Below are 18749 nucleotides of genomic sequence, written 5' to 3' on the forward strand. Positions count from 1 at the left end.
TGGCAACAAGGGGTGCAGTCAAAGGCCTGGGAGTTTCCAGGTTTGTGACAAAGGCATGCAGGACTTCGGCCTCTCCTGTGTAGCTCTCCTCAGTCCTCGGCCTGTGCCTGGCACCTCACTGCACCGGCTCCTCTCTCTGCAGCTGTTCTGTGCTCTCCTGGGAAGCAGAGGCTGTGTCCTTCTCAAAGTGGCATATCCACGAATCCTCTACCTAAACATAAAAGTTCTATAAGAAAACTTAGAAGATTATGTTTGGGACCTCGGGGTGGGCCAAGGTTTCTTAGATAAGGACACAGAAAGCATTAACCGTAGAAAAAAAAATTTATAAATTGAGTTAATCAACAATTTCTGCTTATCAGAAGACCCCCTTTGGAAAATAAATGGGCAGCAGACTGGGAGAAGACATTTATACATGACTAAGGACTTACATGCAGAACATATAAAGAGCTACAACTCAGTAATACAGATGACCTAATTAAACAGTGATCGGGAGGTTTGAACGCTTTGCGAAGGAAGATCCAGAAGTAGCCAGTCATCTTGTGAAAAAGTGTTCAGCCTCGCTAGCTGTCAGGGAGACACAAATCAGAGCCACTGACTGGCTAAACGGAGAAAGACTGCTGACGTCAAGTGCCGGCGAGTGCGTGCAGCGGCGGCGATGCCCCGCACGGATGTGTGCGTGTGAAATGCTGCTGCCGCCCAGGCAGACGTGAGCAGGACTGGACAGGAGAGAAATGACACTGTGGGGTCCAGAGTGGTTCTGAGAACTTCAGGCAGGAAGCGGCAGCTGCAGGGCGTGGGGACAGGGCTGTTGGAGAGGCAGCCTCTGAAGGGACCTTTGAAGGAGTCAGACCTGGAAGTGCGGGGGAGGGGTGGCAGGAAGAAGACAGACAGACAGCCGGCTGGGAGCTGAAGTGGGAGGCCCAGGATTTCCTGGTTCTACCTGGGGCATCTCTGCCTGGTCAATTCCTTTTTATTCCCTAGGTAAAGGGTAGTCTGCCCTCAGGGTACATTTCATCATGGTTTCATGGTAGTCATGGTTTCATTTCTTTGTTCACTTATGTGCTGTCATCTTCCCTGAGGGCAGGGGTCTTTGCCAGTTTTGTTCCCTGCTGTGTCCCCAGCCACATCTGTGGTGGCCACGGAGAAGGCATTCAATAAACATGTGTTGACAGAATGAGAAAACACATGAATTAGAGCGGTTCCATTTGGACAGGTCAGAGGTCGGCAGTGGGACCCAGAGTCACACAGGCAGAGTGGGGCTCACTCAGGAGGGCCTGGCGTGCTGAGGGCATTTGGGTTCCATGGTGTAGTTCCGAGTGGGTTCTGAGCGTCTCTGAGGCGGGGTGATGGGCTCTGCACCGCACCTCAGGACTGCTTGTCTGGCAGCTGCTTGTGGACAGGTTAAGGAAGGAGAGAGAGCTGGGAGGAAGACGACTGAGATGAGGCTTCTAGGTGGGAGCTCATGAGGGCCCAGGGCGGGCGTGGCAGTGGACGTGGGGAAGAGGGGTGGATGGGAGGGCTTCCGGACGATGCTTCTGTGCAAGCTGTGCTTCTGTTCACACAGAAACATCGGGGAAACACATATTTTGTCAGGGATGTGAGAGAGTTAACGGCCCCCTTACATAGGGTGGCCTTGGTGGCAGCGAGGTTCTAGCTGTCCCTCCTCTGGAAAGATAGCTGTGCGTGGGGAGGGGGCACCGGGCGGTAAGCAGAGCCCCACCCCAGACTCAGGTCTTGCCCCTGACACTCATGGGCTGTGGGATTTTGTCCAGGATGGTAATACCTCCCTGAGTTTCAGATTTCTGTGCCTGTGAGCTGGGGTAGTAACAGTTTCTGGGATTATTGTAATGATTCAGTGAGGGGCACTGCGTTTGCTGGCATGTGGTTGGTGCTTAAAAACAGAAGTTGTTATCATCATATTAGTCTGTTACTGTATATTCTGTGTTTTGAGAAGTTGGGTATTTGATGAAAGTTCTGCCCAAGCCCTGGGGTCTGCATGAGCTGCTGTTCCTTTCCTTTCCCTTCCCTTTTCTCTTTCCTTTCTCTGCATCTCACCTGTAGGAGGCAGATACCTTTGTTTCAGGGAATACAGGCTGGAGAGGTGGGGCCCAGAGGGGGCTTGGAGCTTCTGCGTGGCGCTGCTTCCCTGTGTTTCTGGATCCGGCCCCGTCGGCGCGCTAACTCGACCTTCCTCTTCCTCCCTGTGTCACCGGGCCTCTATTTTATGGACAAGCCTTTTCCACGTGTCCTTTTTCGCTGGCAAGTCTCTTTCAGATGCTTGTTGCTTTTCTCCCTGTGCTCCAGCTGTCCGAGGAGGAGAAGATTCAGCGGTACAGCGTCCTCTCCGAGCTCTACGAGTTGATCGGCTTCCACCGCAAGTCCGCCTTCTTCAAGCGCGTGGCCGCCATGCAGTGCGTGGCCCCCAGCATCTCGGAGCCCGGCTGGAGGGCCTGCTACAAGCTCCTTCTGGAGACGCTTCCTGGCTACAGTCTGTCGCTGGATCCGCAGGACTTCAACAAAGGTGCTGGAACTAAAATGTCATTTCAGCCCTGTGAGTCGTGCCTGGCTTGGGCCCTGCGCTGCCTGTCTAATCAAGGTGCATTCGGATTCGTGTAGAGCAGGGCTCAGCAGACTTTTTCTGTCCAGGGCTGGGGAGTGAGTATTTCAGGGTCTGGGTCCCGGGTCTCTGGTGCAGCTGCTCGGCCCTGCTGCTGAGATGCAGGAGCGGCCAGGCCGTCTGCAGGCCGGCAGCTACACTCACGGCAGCAGCCAGGCCGGACTTGGTGTGCGGGCTGCAGTTTGTCCCCACAGCCTCCCCGTCATCGACACCCGCACCGGCGTGTGCATTTGCTGCAGTGGATGAACCCGTGCTGACATGTCGTCATCACCCAGAGCCCATACTTGACACCAGGGCTTCCTCTTGGTGCTGTGCACTCTGGGTTTGGACAAGTGCATAATGACATGCGTCCACCGTTACAGCATCACACAGAGCAGTTTCCCTGCCCTAAACATGCCTGGCTCCCCCTTATTCATCGCTCTTTCCCCTCTAACCCCTGACAGCCACTGATTTTTCGGTCTGTATGGTTTTGCCTTTTCCAGAGTACCATACAGTTGGGATCATACAGTTGCATGGCCTTTTCAGATGGGCTCCTTTCACTTAATGATGTGCGTTTAAGGTTCCTCCATGCCTGTTCACGGCTTAATAGCTCATTTGTTTTTAGTGCCGAATAATAGTCCATTTTCTGGCTGGACCATAGTTTATTATATTTATCCATTCACCTACTGAAGGGCATGTTAGTTGCTTCTAAATTTTGGTGATTATGAGTAGAGCTTCTATTGACATCTATGCGCAGATTTGTGTGTGGACGTAAGTTCCCACTTCATCGAGTAAACACCAAGGAGTGCAGTTGCTGGATCGTATGGCAGGAGTACGTTTAGTTTTGTAAGAAACTGCTGGACTGTCTTCCAAAGTGTCTGGGCCATTCTGCATTCCCACCAGCGGTGAATGGGAGCTCCTGTTGCTGCACATCCTTACCAGCCCTGGGTGTCGTCGGTGTGGTGGCTTTTGTCTGTTCTAGTAGGTGTGCAGTGGGACCTCGTTGCTTTCATTTGCATCCCCTGATGACCGGTGATGTGGAGCATCTCTTCATGGACTTCTTTGGCATCTGGATATCTTTTTTGATGGGGTGTGTGTTCAGGCCTTTTGCTCATCTTTTAATCAGGTTGTTCATCCTTCTTGTTGAGTTTTGATAGATCTGGGATATTTTGGGTACCAGCCCTTTATCAGTGTGCCCTGCCCTTCACCTGCTGCACCACAGTTGCCCTTTGGGTCTCGGCAGAGCGTCAGCTCTTCAAAGAGGCCCCCTGTTGTCCTTCAGCCTAAATGTAGTCCTTGTCTTTTTCTCTTTCGTTGACTCCTGTTGTTCTTTTTAAATAGCATTTCCCATAATTTGTAAGTACATTAAAAAAAACCGGGCGATGACTTAATGTCGCCTCCCCCACCAGGCTGTGTGCCCTGTGAGAGCAGAGACCCTGTGCCCATTCACTGTGTCCCGAGCCGGCACATGGCAGGTGTCCACGTACATATGTGTAACATGGGGCCAAACCCGATGAGCAGCTACAGTGACATGTGTTGGCTGCCATTTATTGAATAGAGTTTGTTTCGTGATCTTAATTTTTAAATCACATGAAGAAAACATGTTTCTTCTGAAAAATAAAATGGCAAAGCACACCTCCACGTGACTTGGTGCTTTCTGCTTAGCCTCCTGATCCGGGAGGGGGCACTCCCATCATTTTGTGAAGGAGGCTGGGGAGGTAAGGCAGGAGAGTGGGATCATATAAAGTAAAAACGGTAACTCGCAGCTGGCTGTATTTCCAGTAAGACATAAAAGCTACTTTAAAGCCCGTCTCCACTGTTGCCCTGGGCCTCTTTAAACATTTCTCAGAGAACTAAATGGCAGTCCACTAAACCCTGAAAGGGAAATTGTGTTCTCAGGACCTGACATATGTTTCTGGCTATTTCTTGAAATGGACATTTCCCCGCTGGTTACGGAAAGTCAAGGCTGGACACAGACGGGCACTGTGTGTGTTTGCCAGCTTCGCGGGCTGCTGTTGGTCATTCTCATCTTCTTGTGTTGCTGTGTGTGAAAGTTTTCGATTAGTCCTTTTGCTCAGCCTTGCCCTGAACAAGGGATTGACTTTTCTGCAGGAACTCGTGTGAAAGAGAGTGACAAGGCACATGGGTTTGCCAAAAAGCAATAGTTGATGTAATAAACTCTCACGTTGGTGAAGTTTTTGAATACGAGAGAGTTGAAAATTTTATCACTAGGTCATATGCTGCAAATCTGTCTTAAGAATAAAAAGATTCAGATTTTATAGGATGAGCAGTTTGAATCACAAAGAAGTTATGATTTGTACACTATTTGGTGTTAAGAAAATTTATACTCAGTCTTATCATAATTGCCTGTGGTAGGAAAATCTACAAAGTGATATTTGGCCCATTCTTGATGTGGTGGTGTTGAGGTTAGTTAAGTTGAGTCGTTGAGAATTCTGGGCTAGGTTGTCATGGCATTGATTTCAGCCTCTTCATCTTCTTTAGAATTTCTTACTTCCTTTTGGCCTGTGGTCTTCTGATGATGTGGACTTACTGCGGGATCTTTGCCTCCTTTCCTGTCATTGTCGGAAGACATTTCTGTAAGGCAGACTACTAGGACATTAAGGTTTTTGTGTGGGGGTAGGTTTGGTCAGCTCTAAGGATTTCAATCAATAAGTATTAATAATTGCTATTCAGTTAATAATTTAAAAATTATTATAAAATAATTTAAATATACACAAATTAGAAAGAACAGTACCATGAGCCCACCACCCAGGTTAAGGCATTTACAAGTTTTGCTGTATTTCCTTCATTCATATCTTCCTTTTTCTTTTATTTGTCCTTTGTTGAAGTATTTTACAGCAAATCCCAGAAACCACGTCATTTTATCCTACGTACTAGAGTAGGCATGTCGGAAAAATGGGGGCCTTTTCTTTCATCGGGTTTTCAACTTGACCCCTGTGCTTGTTAAGTACCATCTGTGTCAGGCATCTCACTAGGCATTAGGGATACTTGGGTGAATGAGACACAGCCCTGGCTCCCAAGGAAGTTAAGGACTGATGGAAGAAATAAACACAGGAGCTTATGTGCCTCACGGTACCTGCTGGAGGATGCCTGTGGGACAGAATATGTGCACGATACAGTGGGATTCACAGAAGGGATTGGTCAGCCTTTAAGGGTGGGTGGTGGGAAAGGTGGTCAGTAGGGCTACGAGAGTCTGAAATCCTTTCCGCCAGCCTTTCTGCTCCAAGCCCCAGGGGCCTTGGACTCACAACCCTGTGCGGTAACTGTTTTTGATTCCTGTTACCACGTCTCCTTCAGGAAGGATTTTAAGGTGGAAAATTTTTAAGAGCAGTAATAGTTGCCAGAAGGGACATGGAACAAGAAAGTCTAAAGATCCTGTGATCTGAAAGAGATCCTTTTCGATGGTTGTGAACCGACTTCCCCGCCTCTGATTTTGAACACGGGCTTAGTTATTTTGGAGGGAGCAGCCGTGCAAGTTTGTTGGTAACTTTTCCTTTTTCTTTTTTTCTTTTTCTTTTCCTTTTTCTTTCTTTCCCTTTTCCTTTTCCTCTTTCTTTTCTTTCTTTCTTACTTTTTCTTTCTTACTCTTTCTTTTTCTTCCTTCCTTCCTTTCTTTCTTTCTTTCTTTCTTTCTTTCTTTCTTTCTTTCTTTCTTTCTTTCTTTCTTTCGTCTTCTTTCTTTCTTTCTTTCTTTCTTTCTCTTCTTTCTTTCTTTCTTTCTTTCTTTCTTTCTTATCTATTTAGCTATTTACTTCTCTTATATTTTAGAGAAATGCTGTGCTGTTTAGTTTCATGACTTTGGTTGTTGATAATGAAATCCCAGCAGATATCAGTATTCTTTTGAAAAAAAATTATGTTATAATACAAATACATGCCATTGAAAACATAATCTTTTGTTCTAACCTTATAATTATTTCAAACTGAGTTATTTTTGAAATTGTGCCTTTGCAGAAGAGAAAATAGTATATAAAACCTTTTTCAAAACCGTGTGAACAAACATCCCTTAAGCATTTTTTTCCGGGGTACACAGGGGAAGTGCTTTTGTTGCCCTTTGGGTTTGCTAGTGGAGGCATTTGTCCTGACATCACTGAGTTGCACACATTAGACGTGGTTCCAAAAAGGATCTCGGCCCCGAGGCGCTGCTGCGACGTTTTGATGTCTCATGTGTTTTGCTGCAGGCACGCACCGAGGCTGGGCCGCCGTCCAGATGCGTCTGCTTCATGAGCTGGTCTACGCCTCGCGGAGGATGGGGAACCCGGCTCTCTCGGTCAGGCACCTGTCCTTCCTGTTACAGACCATGCTGGACTTCTTGTCAGATCAAGGTGAGTGGCTTCAAACTCTGTTCTTGCCGCAGGCCCCCATCGTCGCTGGCCCGGGGAGGCGGTGGTGCTCCCAGCTCCCTGCTGCAGAGAGTCTCCCTGTCCCCCACGTCCTCCCCTCCCTGGCCCCTCTCAGCACGCGCCACCGCTCTGCTCGCTGCTCTCAGCCTCCCGCGTGGGCTCCCCTTGCCTTGGCCTGCATTTTATAAAACATCAACGTCCAAGTGTAATTTTTAGATGGAGAGGTGCACAGTTCACATGAACTCCGCTCAGTGAATTGTCATAGTGAGCACGCGGCACCTAACTCCAGGCCCCTCTCTGCCCCTCCTGGTCGCTGCCCCCCTGAGGGCAGCTTCTGTCTCCACTCCTGAGGGGCCGTGCGTGTCTGTGCCCACACGTCGGTCCTCCGTCAGCTTCTCTCCTCATTAGCAGTCTGAATGCCTCCTGCCCAGGGTACCGGGCAGCGCCTGTTCAGTCTGGCTCTGTTCTCTCGGCACCACCCCACCCCGACACTCCTTACAGGCAGGTGCGTGCAGTCTCACGGGCTGCCCCCTCTTCCCTGAGTGCTTCCCCTCCCCCTGCCTCATCTGCCATCTCGGACTTTTCCCCACAAACACACATCTTCCTGCAGAGGGCCTGTGCACCCTCCCCTCCGTGTCCCCTGCTCCTTGTCAGCAAACTCCCGGGGTCTGGACTTGCTCTTGGCAGCCTTGTATGCGTCCCAGGGGACCAGTTCTCCCGCGGTGTGGTCTCGTCCCTTGTGCGCTGGCGGTCAGTGCCTGTCCTCCCTGCGGAAGCGTCACAACAGAAGGAACTTGCTGGTTATTTGAGGTCATACTAATTAGTGATCTAAAGGCACTGGGTTTAGAAGGAGAGAAACTGGGGACATTTGACCCTGTTGAACAAGCACAGTTTCCATAAAGGCCTGTGTATAGTGGTGTTGGGTTAACTGGAGTCTTCCGAGGAAAGGACGGAAATCAGGAGGACGAAGGGTTCTGGCCACTGATTCCGTAACCTCAGATGGGTGATTAAATTCTTTCTGGTCCTCCCTCTTCTCCTTTGAACAACTGGGATGTTACAGACTGTGTGGCAGTTTGTTATTGTTTTCATGATAGATATTTTAATTCATTGGGTGACCTTTCTCCTGGAGAGCTCATGGTACCACTCACAGAGCTGATGATTAACCTTTCTAAGGATTGCTGCAGTGAAATGAAATATGGAACAGAGGAGCAGCCGGGAGAGGGGAAAAATGACTCTGGGTGCGAGGAGGGGTCTTGCTAGCCGTCTCCTTGCCTGTAAACTGTCTGGCTGTTTGGGGGTGGAGACGGCACACTCTGGGGGGTTCTCGCCCTTCCTTGCACCACGTAGCCCCTCGACTGTGTGCAGACAACGTGCGAATCCAGAGACGAGTTGGGAGACCGACTATTGACATGAAAAGGCTCTCAGTTCCCCAGGACGGTCCTCAGTTTTGGCAGATGGACGTACCAACTTGAAGATTTATGGGCTTTGCTTTGGAGGTGCCACAGTGTTACTTTTTATGGTCATTGGTGTGGGGTCATCTCTGCTGAGGTGTCCTGACTGGGGTCTGGGTACTAGCTTCCGTGGCATCGTGGCTGGAGACCGATGAGCTCCTCGGGTGGTGAATGCAAACCCGATCCTGCGTGCTGCACCGGGAACACCGGTGATGCTCTCCAGCCCCGGCTTCTCTGCTCTCGGATCCCTGGTGGTCTGGCCACCCAAGTGCTGCCAGTTCTCCAAACACAGCAGCAGGTCTAGCCTGTGGCCTTGGCACCTGCTGTCCTGCCCACCCTCCGTGGCCGCTCCCAAGTGCCCCAAAGTGAAATAGCCCCAAAGTGAAAACACCATTCACCAGTGTCCATCGATCAGTGAATGGGTCAGAAAGTGTGGCGCATCCACCTGGATGTCTCTCCTCTTCCCCATCCCTTCTCCCTGTCCGTGTTCCTCCCTTCCTTGGGCTGGCATCCTCCATCCTTCACATCTCAGTGTAGATGCCACTTCCGCTGTTTGCGGTGACGCCTCGCTTGGTCCCTGAGGTTCCTTGCAGTGTTCTTGCTGGAGCACGTGCTGACCCCTCGAGCACTGTCGCCCCTGGGTTTCATCGCTTATTTAATTGACAAGCTCCCCACCAAGGCTGCAAGCCCTCTGAAGGCAGGGCTCTGTCTGACTTGCTGTTTTTCCTGTTCCTGCCACCTCATGGCAGGTGTCGGCATCCACGTACGGCTGTTTGCTTTAATAATAAATGCTTTCTTTTCCTTTCTCAAAAACAACTTTATTGAGATTTAATTCACAGACCACACAATTTGCCCGTTTAAAATGTGCACTTCAGTTTTTCAGTAGATTCAAGAAATGTGCGCCTGTCACCACAGGCAGTTTTACGTTTCGTCACCTCAGAAGGAAGCCCGTACCTTGCAGCTGGTTGGGGCGCCTGCTGGTGCTTAGCTCCTTGTTGGGCGCATTTGTAACAAATACTTCCTTTCATTTTAATTCTCTCTGCTGGGCTCACCGGTGCTGCTTTTGAGGATGCCGTGGCGTCCTCAGGCCTTTGCTGTCTGAGCAGGAGAGAGTTTATCAGGAGTGGGGTTATTGGGTCAGCCGTGGGGACCGTTGTCACTGCCGCTGAAACACGCTGGAAATTGCCTTCTGGAAGGATTGCTCTAATTATACCGCCAGCAGCGGTGCTGCGGATTCAGCAAGTAGAGAATGCTGCCTTATTGTTTTAATTTGTATTTCCTGGGTAGCTTGCAAGGTTGGCTATTTTTTCTGTGTGCCTGTTTACTAACTGTGCCTCTTTTATGTGAAACTCTTTTTCAGCCTTCTGGGTACTTCCCTGTCTCTCGCCTCATTTGATTCTCATTTCTTGGGAGGCAGAGGGTGTCCAGGCCTCCGTGCTGAGGTTTGTAACACTTTGCGATGCTAATTAAGTCCTTTGCCCAAAGTCTCCCCATTATTCAGGGCAAAGCCAAGCCTAGAACCCAGCATGTAGCCCTGGTCCCAAGGATGTGTACGTCGTCAACTAAAACACATTCTGCTCTGTGGCACACCTGATGGTGTGCATCAGGCTTGCAAGAGTTCAGACACCTCCCCAAAGGGCTTTGCTTGTTTCTGAACTAAAGCTGAAAGTTGCAGGAAAACCTGTCTTAAACATTTTATGATAAATCTCCTTAGCATACTTTGTGATTGGAAACTTGCTGGAACTTTGAGAAATACATTTTACATTCCAGAGGGTTAGCTCAGACCAACACGTGTGCGGTTAACAGATGGTAGGAAGCTCCCTGCGATGGACCCGCACTGTCCGTCCTTTTGTTTCTTGAATATGTCAAGTCTTTGTTTCCTTTTTTTTTTTCCCCTCCTGTCTCAGAACATCGGTAAAGCTCTCACCCCTGCTTTTACGTGGCCATTCTTCCCATCTCTGTCCCGTGGTGGTCTCTGTGGGTGGCCTCCCCGTCCGCCTCTCTCTGCATTTTCTAGTAGTGTCCTGACTCTTCTTCAGGGTAGGCAGTTTTGGAGGAGTTGACCCACTCTCGATGGTTGATTCTATGATTCCTCTCCCGATAAATCCCCTCTGGGAAAGTCAGGCCCCTCGGGGCCATCAGGGCAAGTTACGGGCCAAGAAGCTGAGCTGCCTGGGAGGAGAGGGGTTTCCTCTCGTCTGCTGCATTCGTGTGGAGGAGCGTGAAGCCCCATGGCTGCTGGTGCCAACCCTGGGTCATGTGGAGAAGAGTTTAGAACTTCTCCTTCAGGGGTCTTCTCCACCCCAGCCAGCGCCCCCCCAGCTGGAACGTACTGTCCAAGAAAGCAGTGACTCCGCTTTGCTCACTGTATGTTCGTAGCGCCTAGAATGGTCGTAGGTGTGTGGGAAATATTTGTGGAGTGAGTGACCACAATGATCAGTGACACTCAGGAAATACTATAGGAGAGGGGAATGGGACGCCAGGACACTTGCTTGGAAGGTACGTTTCAGTAAAACTTGCCCTGAGATGACCGTGTCATTCGCTCATAGTTTGAGTGATGTTGAAGGAGCGACAGGAACCGTGAGGTGGCTCGTCCCTCCCGCTTTCCCCACCCCCTGCCCCTTGTCACACGTAGCCCTGGCCAGACTGTTTGTGTGGGTTTGGTCTTAAGGAAACCCAGAAGAGGGAAGAGATTGGATCTTCCAGGGAGGGTGAGAGCTTTCATTAGGAGGCAGGAAGTGCTGGGACCGCCCTGGGAGTGAGCAGGTTTTAGCACACGATAAGGGAGAGGTGGAGGGAATGAGTTCTGGGGGAAAAAGGCATGTGTAGGAAAGAGTGTGTGCTGTGCTCCGGCTCAGGGACTAGGCTCAGTCCGAGACCTGGATCTCCTGCTCCTTAGGTTTGTAACAGTGCCTGCCAGGGAACTGATCCCATCTGTAAGATGGAAACAAAGGCCCTTTCAAAGGATCTGTTTGTCCAGAGGAGGGGTCCCGGCGTTCCTTCTCTGACATCCCTGTGCTCTGGTGCCACCAGGCTGTTGAAGGTCAAAGCTGAACAAGGCCCCTTGCAGAGGTGAACGCTGAGGTTCCACCCAGTCGGTGGCCTGTCCCAGCCTCACAGCGAGTGGCAGAACAAGCTGGACCCCTGGCCTCTCAACTCCTAATGTGGGAGAGGGAGGGGAGCCACTTGCCCTGACACCTCTCAACAGAGATTTGTTGAGCTGCCCAGTGAGTGACTGCTCCCTTGTGGTCACTGAAGTTGCTGATGGCGCGTTCGAGGCAGCCTTGCGCTGCTGCCCCCTGGTGTTGGGATGATGACACACGTATTTCATCAGTGGGGAGAAGCACTCACTGAGCTCGGAAGCGATTTCGAGACAGCCTGGCGTCACCTCCTTTGCCTTTTTGTCCTCTGCCTCCCTCCTCACTGGAGCACGAGCTCCCTGGGGCAGGGCTCTGTCTGTCCTGATCAGTCTGTTCCCGGAACGGTGAGGGCAGGGCTCAGTGTTTGTCTGCTCACCATCCAGGTGGGAAAGTTGTTTAACTTCTCTGCACCTCACTGTCCCCATTTGTGAAAAGGGGATGGGGACCTGCCTCCTCTGGGGTTTCCTTCTCTGTTCTGCATCTCTCACATGTGGAACTCAAGTAGCTTCTCCTCCTTCCCCCATCCTGAACTTCCCCGCATCACTCAGCTGGGTGTGGGTATGGTTATTTGGTTCAGATAAAGCTTAGCTCGTCAGAGAAATACTTATATTTTGGAAGAGAACAATGCTTAGCCGACAGTTAACTTAGAATTTTTGGTGCCAGTTGCAGGGCCCCCCTTTGGATCCAGGACCCAGGAGCCTGTATTTTGCAAGGACCCCTGGCAGGCCAGTGCAGGAGGTGTGCTCCGCAGGCTGAGAAGCAGGCTTCGACAAGTAGAGGTTATTGGTGGGCGGGTTTCACTGAGGCCATTTCTGGGTCTTCGCCTGTTTCTAAAAAGCAGCCTCCCTCCTTTCTCCTCGTTAGTCGTGATTTGTTTGGTCAGGAAGTAAGATGCAGAGTCACCGTTGCAGCCTGATCGCTGCCCTTGGGAATTTCTGCATCCTTTAGTGCTCTGTCCACGGGGAGCAGCGTTTCCCATACCAGCTTTGTGACTTGGGGCCCCATGAGATTTCTTATGCATTGTACAGTGACTTGTATGAAAGTCATGCACAACTGTATCAGTTGTGGCACATTTAGTTAGAGATCTAGTGAAATGTTTTGGGAAACAAGATCCTGATGTGAAATCTGAGGTTGCAGACGCCATGTCCGTCAGCACAGCAGTGACCTTGAGGGAGTGGAGACCGGAAGACACGGAGGCCCCGCAGTGTAAGGTGCGTACCTCTCTGTCCCCGACCCCCGTGCTCTTTCTCTTGTGATAATTCTGGACTGTTGTGAATTAAAATGTACTTTTCTGGTCATCTTTTATAATACTGGGTTTTAAAATATATGTTCTTTCTCTTTTTTTTGAATTTAAGTAAATCGTAAAATGGTAATGAAAATAAGAATGCGTTATTTTACTAGATTTTATTTGGTATCAGAGATTATGGGTAAAGAACATTACTATAATCATTGAAAATATCTTATAATATGGACCAATTTTAATACAAGTTTTGGTTTAAAGTCCTTTGTGTTGTGTTTTGTTCTCACTATGAAGAACCTATAGGTTTTTAAAAAACTTATTTTAATGTTTTTGTTGTCTGCATTTTGATTTTATCACTCATAAGATGCAAAGGGAATAACGTGTCCCCTTAGACAGGAACTTAGCAAACCTCAGCATGTAACAGGTGTTTACTAAAGATTGTAGAGTAAATAATTGAATGAGGTAACAAGTTGTCATAGGAAATTCCTATTGGGTTTTATTTACTTGTTGATTTATTGAAGTATAGTTGATTTATAATGTGTTAATTTCTTGTGTACAGCATAGTGATTCTTTTATACATATATAATATATTACTTTTCGTATATTTTTTTTCATTGTAGGCCATTACAGTGTACTGAATATAGTTTCCTATGCTATATAGTAGGACCTTGTTGCTTATTTTATATATAGTAGTTAGTATCTGCAAATCCTGAACTCCCAATTTATCCCTCCCCATCCCCTTTCCCCCTGGATAACCATAAGTTTGTTTTCTATGTCTGTGAATCTGTCTCTGTTTTCTGAGTAAGTTCACATGTGTCTTTTTTTTTTTTAAGGGTCTGCATATAAGTGACATCATATGGTATTTTTCTTTCTTTTTCTGGCTTACTTCACTTAGTATGATGATCTCCAGGTCCATTCATGTTGCTGCAAATGGCATGATTTCATTCTTTTTTATGGCTGAGTAGTATTCCACCATGTATGTATGTATATATCTTCTTCATCCAGTCATCCGCCGATGGACATTTAGGTTGCTTGTATGTTGTGGCTACTGTAAATAATGCTGCTATGAACATTGGGGTGCATGTATCTTTTCAACTTACAGTTTCCTCCAGATATGTGCCCAGGAGTACAGGTTTTAGATGTGAGTTTCTGTCTTTTAGCAAAGCATGAAGAGCTGCAGCATGAGCTCTGCCCAAAGATGAGGCCATACGTTTTATATTGTGAAGGCAATATGTGTTATTTAGCTTCCTGTTGTCCCTTCCTGCCATGCACCTTTCCCCTTGCTTTACTACCCAGATGATCTCTGGTTTCTTCAGAAGTTTTGAGTCACTGTGTTCCGTTTTTCACCTGGGTGGAGGGGAAGGGTGGCTGAGCACACGAATTGCTGTGTTACAGAGTTCTGGTGGGAGCTCTTCAATAAAGGACTATAATTTGTTTCCATTGCAATTTATACAGTTCCTTTTGTTCAGAAATAGACAGAAGGGGTTGAACAAAAACCCAGCAGAAATGCAGGCAAGCTTTTGACTTCCTTTTAGTTCTGTGTTGAAGAGATAAATACTGCATAGTGTCAAATAATAAGTACCTGCTAATGAAATGCGTTCTCAGTAGAGAAGCCACACACGTAAAATAATGAGGTGGAGAGAAACTATCAGTAAGTCAAAATCACAGATGCATTAGTGGATTTACTAGTTATGGGAAAATACTAATTTGCCAAGCTTTAGGTGAACCAAATAGAATGTCCTGGGTGATAGCAAAAAGAGCCTTCTGCGCCTTCTCAAAGAACTGTCCCTAGGGCGCTGCTCTGAGGGGGGTCCTGCTCTTCTGCTCACTCGCCCGGCACCTGCTGCACCAAGTGCCCACGGCACTTTCCGGACTGCCGCTTCCGGCCTGGGGCATGGTGGTACGTCTGAGGAACCACTTTGTCGCCCAAGTCCCATTTCTTGTCTGTCTTCCACCCAGGCTGTAAAGTGATCGAGTAACCAGGCAGGACCCTGTTGTCATCACGGTGACCATCTGGTATCTGTAATGGCATTTGTGCCTGCTTAACTGCATAATTATTTAGAGAGTTTTTCTCATGCTCTTGTTTACCAGGGTCAGGCTGGAGAGAAGGTGGGCTTGGGTGGTCTGCTCAGCCCCTCAAGGTGATGTGTGCAGGGGTCATGCTCAGTGCCCTCCTTTTGCCCCCTTGTGGTTTCCTAGTATCCTGTTGTTCTGGCTGCAGGCCTCAGCCTGCTTAAAAGTCTAAAAGCATTTGTTAACCTGACTCTAAACTGCACAAGCTCTTCTCTAGAGCTTCCATGGAGTCCCGTCCTGTGCATCCTTTGTTCTGTGTGTCATGTCCCATATTGGTCAACGTGGGCTGCTGTAACAAAATGCCACAGGCTAGAGGGCTTAAGCGGCAGACATTTATTCTGGAGGCTGGAAGTCTGAGATCAAGGTGGTGACGGGGCTGGTTTCTTTCGAGGCCTCTCTCCTTGGCTTGTAGATGACCACCTCCTCCTGTGTCCTCACGTGGTCTTGCGTGTGTGTGTGTGTGTCCATGTCCTAATCTCCGTTTCTCATAAAGACACCAGTCTGATTGGATTGTGTGTGTGTGTGTGTGTGTGTGTGTGTGTGTGTCCATGTCCTAATCTCCGTTTCTCATAAAGACACCAGTCTGATTGGATTGTGTGTATGTGTGTGTGTGTGTGTGTGTGTGTGTGTGTGTGTGTCCATGCCCTAATCTCCATTTCTCATAAAGACACCAGTCTAATTGGATTGGGACCAACATCTCTCCAAATGTAGTCGTATTCTGAAGTCCTGGATATTAGGACTTCAACACATGAATTTGGGGTGTAGGGAGAGACAGTTCAGCCCAGAACATGAACCGTGACCTGTCCCATCTCATGGGATGTGGGTCACTATCCACTGAATTGATCTCTGTGGCCCACAAAGAGGTCAGAACAGCTTACGGTAAGTTATACATGCACTTCTCTTTCAGAATTGGCAGTGGAATTTAAAACTCATGTGTTCCATGCTGTCCTGTGGCAGTTTGCTCTGTCCTGGCACTTGTCCTGTCTCCCATGTTACTGAGAAGGTAGTAATCCCTTCCTCTTCATCTCCTCACTACCTGGCTTAGCTCTCAGCTGAGCACCAGCTCATCACGTCCTGAGAGCAGTTTCCCTGCCTGGTTCCCCCACTGGACCACAGGCTCCTTGGGGACCAGACTGTCTTACTTACTCACCTTTCATCTTCATCATTTTGGACAGCGCTTTCACAGAGGAGATGAATGTGGAAATGAATTAATTTACCATTGCCTTTCCCGAGTTACTTCTTAGTACGTATTAATTGAGCCCCACTGGGCGTGAAGGAGACTGAGGGGTGAGACCACGTTGCCCTTGAATGTGGGGTCCATTTGAGTGCTTTAAGGTAGATATTTTCCTTACACAGGGCAGATACTCAGTATTTGTTGAAGGGACATTGAGGGAAATATGAAACAGTCTTAGAAGAGAGGGAGGTGGCCGAGCCCATAGCAACTCGTTACAAATGAGAGGCTGGTGGAGAAGGGGAGGCAGGCTGACCGGGGACGAAGACCTTCCCGAGGTTCGGTTTGCTCATCTGTAAAATGGGGAGAACAGCGGTGCCTCTTATGTAAGGTTTTGGGATGATTTAATCAGATAACACCGGAGAGTGCTTGGCACGGTGCCTGGCACATAGTAGGTCCTCATTAAATGTACGTGGCTGCTGCTGCTGCTGTTCCTAAGCGTTGCCAAGGACCACTGAACGGGGGCAGGAAGGACTGTAAGTGTCTCTGCAGGAAATGCTCTGTCCGAACAAGGAACCTCAGAAGTGCCTGACTCCACTGACATTTCAGGACGCACTGTTCTTCACTCTTCCGGAATGCTGGTAAACAAACCCTGCTTTTTCTTTATACATCTTCCTGAAAATTCAGTTTTAAGTTTTTTTTTTGTTTGTTTTGTCTTGTTTTTTGGGGGAGGTAATTAGGTTTATTTACTCATTTGTTATTATTATTATTTAATTTAATGGAGGGACTGGGGATGGAACCCATGACATTGTGCATGCTAAGTATGCACTCTACCACTGAGCTACACCCTCCCCCAATTTTAAGTGTTTTTAAAATAGCTTTTGCTGTGCAAATGAAGTATGCTCCCTTTAGAAACCTTGGAAGACATAAACAGAAAGGGAAAAAATGTGTATAATCCTACGTGGGCAAACACACACACTTAACATTTTAGTGTATTTCTTTTGTACTGTTTTCTATTTTTCAAAAAAAAAATGGTGAATTTTTGAAATTGCATTTATTTCAGAAATACTATTTTGAATCCTTGTTTTCCTTATCTCATAATAGACATTTTTCATATTACTGCGAACTCTTTATAAATGTCATTTTAATGACTGCCCTCGTTTGCATTATGTTTCTGTTCCATAGCTGATCTAACCACTGCTTCATAACTGGGTGTGGGGATGCTTCCAAATGGTTTATTAAGTTCCTATTCTTAAGGTAATTTTCCCTCTTGGGAGTTACATGATCCCTACAGATACTTAAACATTTTCTATGTAGCGTTTTAAATAGGTGGTTATGTAATAAGTTGATGGCTTAACATAATTGCCATTCATTTTGGTAGAACGTGTTTATATACTTGAAAAGAACAAGGGAAGGTATTTAGTCTCCTGATGTACTTGAATGATTGCTTATCAGGGCCTCTGACCTGTCGCTGCGTAAAGTGAGTGAGAAACAAGCGTAAAGCAGTGCTGAAGGCAGGCGGTGAAGGCGGCTCACCGCAGGCCGACCTGAGTCAGTCGGCGCTCTGTTGAGGAGAGGCGTGCTTTCCTGGGGCATGACAGGGCGCGTTCTGTATCTGCTGGTTTGGCAGGCGGTTAATCTCTGCAGTGGTGGCACGTGGCGTTTCGGTCTTTTTAGTTGGACCATTATGCTGCCTGGTTGTATGAGCTGATTTTTTTCTTGCTGGACTTGCCAGATACCATGTTTCGGATACCTGTGTTTTCTTCTGTATTTTACCATGCTGAGGCAATCTGGGTGGGCAGCGTAACAAAATGGAAAAAGCATAGAGCTTGAGCTTATAGCTCATCATTTAGCCACTTATTACCTGAATGACCCCAGGAGAGTTCACGTGACCGACCATTCTGAGCCTCACATTTCCTATCTGTAAAATGGGCTCAGTGATGCCCCAGGAAGTCATTCCAAATGGTGGGAGGAGCACTAGATTTGAGAAGCCTGGGCTTGAAATCTTGGCAATTGTGAGTGATGTGCCTGTGAACATGGTTATAGGTATCTTGTTGCATCTCCACTTTTCAGTTCTTCTGGGTGTCTACCAGAAGTGGAATTGCTGGGTCCCATGGCAACTCAATGCTTAACTTTTTTGAGGAGCGCCATGCTGTTTTCCGCAGCGGCTGCTCCGTCTTACATCCCCGCCTGCGGTGCCCGAGGCTCATACAGTTGTCTTCTGCACCACTCGTCTTGTTTCTTTTTTAATGCCCAAGGAGAAGGTAAGTAGTGCACAAAGTCATCATTAAGGATGTAAGGATGTTTTCAGACTGAGTGGAGAGGATAAGTTGTTAGACGTTGGCACGTGGGAAGTTTGCTGTGGGGGTCAGAGTGTGGGGGTGGGGGACAGGCAAAGTGGTCACCTGATCATGGGGGATGAAGCGCTTTGTGACCATTGCTGCTTATGAAGCAGACAGACCCCTGTATGTTGAGTCACCAGAGCAAACACCACAGAGCTGAGCACCGAGTGGAGGCTTGGGAAGGCCTTCCGGGTGGGTAGTGAGTGCTGGGTCTTGAGGGCCTTCCTACGTCGACCTCCCCCCCACCGCAAGAAGACGACCCTGATTTCCGTTCTCTGTGCGTCAGTGCTTCCCTCGTAGAGGCCCGTGTGCTTTGGGGGACTCTGAACCCAGGCCTGACCTGACCAGCGGAGCATCAGTCTCCAGTCCCGGGAA

At 48.3% G+C, this 18749-nt stretch overlaps 1 protein-coding gene across 3 annotated transcripts in view; it reads left to right on the forward strand.

The window, feature by feature from the left end:
• Positions 1-18749, forward strand: part of TRAPPC9 (trafficking protein particle complex 9) — a 401874-nt gene that overhangs the window by 51194 nt on the left and 331931 nt on the right. For all 3 annotated transcript variants that reach the window (XM_032467928.1, XM_032467929.1, XM_032467930.1), the window contains 2 exons: positions 2305-2521; positions 6796-6939. In XM_032467928.1, coding sequence (XP_032323819.1) covers positions 2305-2521; positions 6796-6939 — 361 coding nt within the window. The remainder of the gene's footprint in view (positions 1-2304; positions 2522-6795; positions 6940-18749) is intronic.

This window comes from Camelus ferus, chromosome 25 (genome assembly GCF_009834535.1).
Source record: "Camelus ferus isolate YT-003-E chromosome 25, BCGSAC_Cfer_1.0, whole genome shotgun sequence".
In the NCBI taxonomy this organism is placed as follows: Eukaryota; Metazoa; Chordata; class Mammalia; order Artiodactyla; family Camelidae; genus Camelus; species Camelus ferus.